Source organism: Marmota marmota, unplaced genomic scaffold (genome assembly GCF_001458135.2).
Source record: "Marmota marmota marmota unplaced genomic scaffold, marMar, whole genome shotgun sequence".
In the NCBI taxonomy this organism is placed as follows: Eukaryota; Metazoa; Chordata; class Mammalia; order Rodentia; family Sciuridae; genus Marmota; species Marmota marmota.
The window spans coordinates 8409408-8415407 of NW_026000164.1; the positions used below are offsets into that span (position 1 = coordinate 8409408).

Genomic DNA, 6000 nt, shown 5'->3' on the forward strand with positions numbered 1-6000 from the left:
ACTGGTCCCATTGTCGGGATGTCTCTTAGATCTAGGTGTTTCCTTTCGTTCCGTTAATTTGTCCTCTCTTTGAATTTGAGGTGCATGATATGTGCTGCAAGTGGTGAGAGACACATGCTCCAGTGCATCTAGATGTAGAACCCCTGGCTTGGCGCCCAGCACAGATTATTCATTGGGGCTTGCATTTTTTTTCCCCTGGTCAAACTAGGGAGAAATGACAGACTTCTTGTCTTCGCAGAGGGAGTCAGCCCCACATGAAACTCCAGGTTCTGCATCTCTCCCTACTGTCCTTTTCCACTCCTAAACCCTGAGCTAAGAACACCAATGTACTCACTCTCCTGGAAGCAATTCTGTGAAAGAGCAGGTAGATGGGAAGCAGGGCAGGAGGAGATTTCCACAGGAGATGCAGGGCACACTCAGGGATGCCAAATCTACTAGACAGTCCCTTAAAGAATATGACAGGGAAAAAAAAAATCTAGTCAACAATGGAGTGCCAGACCTGGAGGCCTTGAAAGCCAGGGTAAACACAGCCAGTTTCACCCTGTTGTCAATGGATGCCATAGTTCTTATGACTTCTTAAGGAAGAATATTGTCGATTGGACCGCAACCTGGGATTAGAGCCAGGTTTAGTCTAGACATGAACGTAAACTAAAGGGCTTGATGTTTGAGAGACAAGACTGAAAGAAGGAGCTGGGACTGCAGGTGGAAGCAGGAGGGAGGAAGGGAGACAAGGGCTCAAGTGTTAGGCACCCCATGGGGTGCTTTCCTCAAAGCAACACCTAATGCAAGGCCTGCCTGCAGGTGGTTTATTTGGGAAGAGAGCCCAGAAAACCCCAGTGAGGTCATGGGAAAAGTGATACAAGGAAGGAGGGAAACCAGCAGGGGTTTGTGGCTGAGCTCTTTCCCATTGAGCACCAGGACTTAGTACTTCCAGGGTCCCTTTGAGGGACTCTATGAGATAACTTGCAGGACAGATGCTAGATATGGACCCTTGGCTCCCTCCAATGGGTGGAGGTACCTGGGAAGTCCACTTACCACATGTGGGACTGCCCTGTGCATCTGAGTGCACAGGAAAGTCCCCTACAGTGAACGCCCCCATTCTGAGTGAGGAGAGGGAAATAGCAGGGACACCAAGAGTACTAACTGCATTGCCCATGTTGCTCGGGGAAACTAGAGAGGGCAGAAGCAGGATGAGCATTGAGTTTTCTCAGCGTTCACTGTGCATACCATATGTGTGCACATCTTCAGAAACTGTCCTCCAAGGGATGTGATTCTCGTTTTACAGGTGGAAAACCAAGCCCAAATAACTTACCAGAAGGCACTGCTCTGAAGGGAACAGTGTAATGAGTTCAGTGTTAAGCACACCAAATTATAAAGACCTCCAGAAACTCCAGAATACCAAACAGGGACCTCCCCAGGCAGATAAGATATAGCAACAGGCATTTCCAGCTCACATAGTCAAAGCTGTCCGAACCAATGCAGTTTCTGGCAAGTGATGTGGCTTTTCTGTCCAAGGAAATCAGAATGAATCGACCAATGCACACCAGCTTAACCCTGGCCTTGACCTGAGGGCATAGGAAGGAGCTGGATCTGGTCCTCCCTGGCCTGGTTCTCCGGCTACCCTGGTGCTTCTTCACGGATCAGGGGCCAGGCCTGTAATGCTCGGCCCCTGCCACCTTGTGGGTTTTCCCTTTAACACCACCTTCTCATCAGTGTCCTTCCTGCCATCCAATCTGAAATATCCTCCAGTCCCTCCATATCTCACTGCCAGGCTTTACTTTCATGACAGGGATTATTTGATGCTGCATTATATGTCTCTTTGCCTTCCTGTTTATTCATTGTCCTGTTGGGGTCCTTTTCTGTTTTGTCCCTGGATTTACTCCTAGTGTGAGAACATGCGTGGCCCACAGTGGGGAACCAGTACAAGTTGCCAGGTGAATGAATTTAGTTCTTTGCTTCACTCCTTCCTCCATCTGTTCTGACCAACCTGAGACTTTGCTTTTCTCTGCAGCAGTTGGTAGATCCATGGCACCAACTCCTGATGCTGCTTTCGAGACCCTCATGAATGGAGTGACCAGCTGGGATATCCCCAAAGGCCCCATCCCCAGTGAGCTCCTTCTTATTGGAGAGGCCGCCTTCCCAGTGATGGTGAATGACAGGGGCCAGGTTCTCATCGCTGCCTCCTCCTATGGCCAAGGCCGCCTCGTGGTCATGTCCCATGAAGGCTACCTGTTACATGCGGGCTTGGCTCCATGTCTCCTCAATGCAGTGGGCTGGCTCCGTTCCTCCCCTGGGGCTCCCATTGGAGTGCACCCCTCCCTGGCATCACTAGTAAACCTCCTGAAGGGCTCCGGGCTTGAGGCCCAGATTGAGCCAGAGCCTAGAGAGGCCCTGGGTGTTTACTGCACCAGTGCCTACAGTAATGGCTTGACCGCGAGGCTGGTCCAGTTTGTGAAACAGGGAGGGGGCTTGCTGATCGGGGGCCAGGCCTGGTATTGGGCCAGTCAGCATGGCCATGACAAGGTGCTGTCCAGCTTCCCCGGGAACCAGGTGACAAGCATGGCTGGAGTGTACTTCACTGACATCCATGGGGACAGAAGCCACTTCAAGGTCTCCAAGAAGGTGCCCAAGATCCCGCTGCATGTCGGGTGAGTGTGTCTTCCCTAGATAAGGAGTGTAATCATGTTAAAAAATAGGCTCGATCTTCTCACCTCCAGTGAGCTTCCATTTCAAGACCAGTGGTTTTCCACATAGGTTTGGAATCACCACAAATCAAAAAGAGCACAGTCAAAATGCACCAAGACACAAGAGGGGTTGGTCCTCACCACCAGTACCCCCTGTGACCAAAGCCGTACCCATTTAATAGAAAAGCTTGTCTTAGAGTCCCTCTCCATGTGTAGGGCCTGGCATATAGAGAGTGCTTATCAATTTCTCTTAAATCAAGGAATCAGCTGTGATTTGCAGGGCTCTTTATCATGGATCACGCCCCATTCTTTATAGTAGAGATCTAGCAGAGATCAAAACAGTCTCTGTATCTTCTGAATACAGTCTGCATTGTGAGGGTGGTTTTTCCATTAATTCTTATTTCCCCTTTTATCAGGACCCTAGTTCAGAGAAAACAATGAGCTATTTTCCAGAGTTTCTTCTGTGTTTTTGAGAAATAATTTATTATTTTTCTGGGCTTCATCTGCCCTGTATTCTATGTCAATCCTGTCTACTAACTGACATTTCTAGCCAAAGTGAACTCTGATGTACATACTTTATTCTGAATGAACATTTTCCCTGTTCAGTCATACTATTAGATTCTGCAACAGATATTTGTCCTACCATAAGAATCATTCCAAGGTTTTCTCTCATATGAAAGTGGAATGGAATCTGTTGGAGAAGAAAAAGAGGACCATGGGGAGTGGAGGGTTAAAAAATGGTGCTCAGGAAGTTGGATATGATTGAAGTTTGTTTTATGCATCCATGAAATTGACACAATGAAAATGGTTATTCTGTACAATTAATATGCACAAATAATTATAATTTAAAAGCAATAGGAGAGAATTGGACTGGAGCAAGTATAAGAGAGTGGTGGGAAATCACACCACAAACACAAGCTACCATCATGCTGTGGAGAGCCCTGGATACTGCTGTGAATACACCATAATTGTTCATATCAGTACTTCATTTATTTATTTATTTATTCATTCTAATTTGTTATATATGACAGCAGAATACATTTCATTTCATAGTACACATATTGAGCCCAATTTTTCATGTCTCTGGTGGTACACAAAGTAGAGTCGCACCATTTGTGTCTTCATCATGGACTTAGGGTAATTATGTCCCTCTCATTCCACCATCTTTCCAACCCTCTTGCCCCCTCTCCATTTCCTTCCTCCCCTTTACCCTATCTAAAGTTCTCCATTCTTCCCATGCTCCCCCTGCATCCCCATTATGGATCAGCATCCTCATATCAGAGAAAACATTCGGCATTTGGTTTTTTGGGATTAGCCTTCTTCACTTAGCATAATATTTTCCAACTCCATCCATTTACCTGCAAATGTCATGATTTTCTGCTCATTTACTAATGTTGAGTAATATTCCATTGTGTATATATGCCACATCTTCTTTATCCATTCATCTGTTGAAGGGCAACTAGGTTGATTCCATAGTTTAGCTATTGTGAACTGTGCTGCTATAAACATTAATGTGGCTATGTCCCTGTAGTATGCTGTTTTTAAGTCTTTGGGGTATAAATGGAGGAGAGGGATAGCTGGGTCAATGGTGGTTCCGTTCCACCTTTTCCAAGGAATCTCCATACGACTTTCCCTAATGGTCACACCAATTTGCAGTCCCCCCAGCAATTTATGAGCGTACCTTTCTCTCCACATTCTCGTTAACATTTATTGTTGTTTGTTTTCTTAATAGCTGCCATTTTGAATGGAGTGAGATGAAACCTTAGAGTAGTTTTGATTTGCATTTCTCTAATTGCTAAAGATGTTGAACATTTGTTTCATATACTTGTTGATTGATTATATATCATCTTCTGAGAAGTGTCTGTTCAGTTCTTTGGTCCATTTATAGATTGAGGTTTTTTTTTTTTTTTTTGGTGTTTAGCTTTTTGAGTTCTTTATATATCTGATGTGCATGTAATAAAAATTTGCACCCATTCTGTAGGCTCGCTATTCACCTCATTGATTGTTTCTTTTGCTGAGAAGAAGCTTTTGAGTTTGAATCCATCTCGTTTATTGATTCTTGATTTTATTTCTTGTGCAATAGGAGTCTTATTAAGGAAGTCAGGTTCTAATTCAACATGAAGATTTGGGCCTACTTTTTTTTCTATTAGGTGCAGTGTCTCTGGTTTAAATCCTAGGTCCTTGATGCACTTTGAGTTTTGTGCATGGTGAGAGATAGGGGTTTAATTTTATTTTGTTCCATATGGAATTCCAGTTTTCCCAGCACTATTTATTGAGGAGGCTATCCTTTCTCCAATATATGTTTTTGGTAGCTTTGTCTAATATGAGATAACTGTATTATGTAGGTTAGTCTCTGTGTCCTCTATTCTGTACCACTGGTCATCAAGTCTACTCTGGTGTCAATACCATGCTGTTTTGTTGCCGCAGTCTGGCTGGGCACAAATGCCGCAGTCTGGCTGGGCACACAATCACGAGCCACCACACAGCTTGTAGATTCAAACAGCAACTCTTTATTCCCGAACTCACACCAGCCGTATACAGACACGTTCTGGGGAAATCCACGTTCTCTCCCAAATTCACCTTCACTGGGCTTCTGTCTCCCAAAATATACTGTCTGAATCCCGTGAGAACTCAAGGGGAACTTAGGCAGCAGGATACGCCCTATTCCCAGCAGGAATAATCTTAAACCTTAAACCTGGAACCTAAACTGGGAACGCCCTAAACCCGATTATGTTAAACCGGGAACACCCTAACCCGCCCTGGTCCTTGAGCAAGGTCAACTACATTCAATGTCACTGCAAAATGTCAGCAACATGGGGTACGCTGGCAAGGAAATTGTCATACCTACTTGGCTAATGGCTCCCAGCATCTCCCCCCTTCTGATTAATTAAACAACAAGCAATGTGGCTTAAGGACCGTGCCTGGTAGGTTGTCCAATTCAACATATGGTTCTTACCCGTCATCGGAAAACTGACCTTTAGGCGTCAGCCTCCTGTCTTAGGTTGATACCACTGCAATTGAATCATACCCGTCACTGACTACCGGTCCAGCATACAGCCATACTTGTGGATAGGTCTATGCACCAGTGGGGGGGTGAGGTTCTTTGCCTCACCTCTGTTGGCCCCCAAATTTGGCCTTGGTGCCAGTGGGGTAGTGAGGTTAATGTGGCTTAAGGACCGTGCCTGGTAGGTTGTCCAATTCAACATATGGTTCTTACCCGTCATCGGAAAACTGACCTTTAGGCGTCAGCCTCCTGTCTTAGGTTGATACCACTGCAATTGGATCATACCCGTCACTGACTACCGGTCCAGCATAC

At 45.5% G+C, this 6000-nt stretch overlaps 1 protein-coding gene across 1 annotated transcript in view; it reads left to right on the top strand.

The window, feature by feature from the left end:
• LOC107149091 (TRPM8 channel-associated factor 2) overlaps positions 1–6000 on the top strand; it is a 49173-nt gene that overhangs the window by 28077 nt on the left and 15096 nt on the right. The window contains exon 2 of the mRNA XM_048786949.1: positions 2012–2650. Coding sequence (XP_048642906.1) covers positions 2026–2650 — 625 coding nt within the window. The 5' untranslated portion in view covers positions 2012–2025. The remainder of the gene's footprint in view (positions 1–2011; positions 2651–6000) is intronic.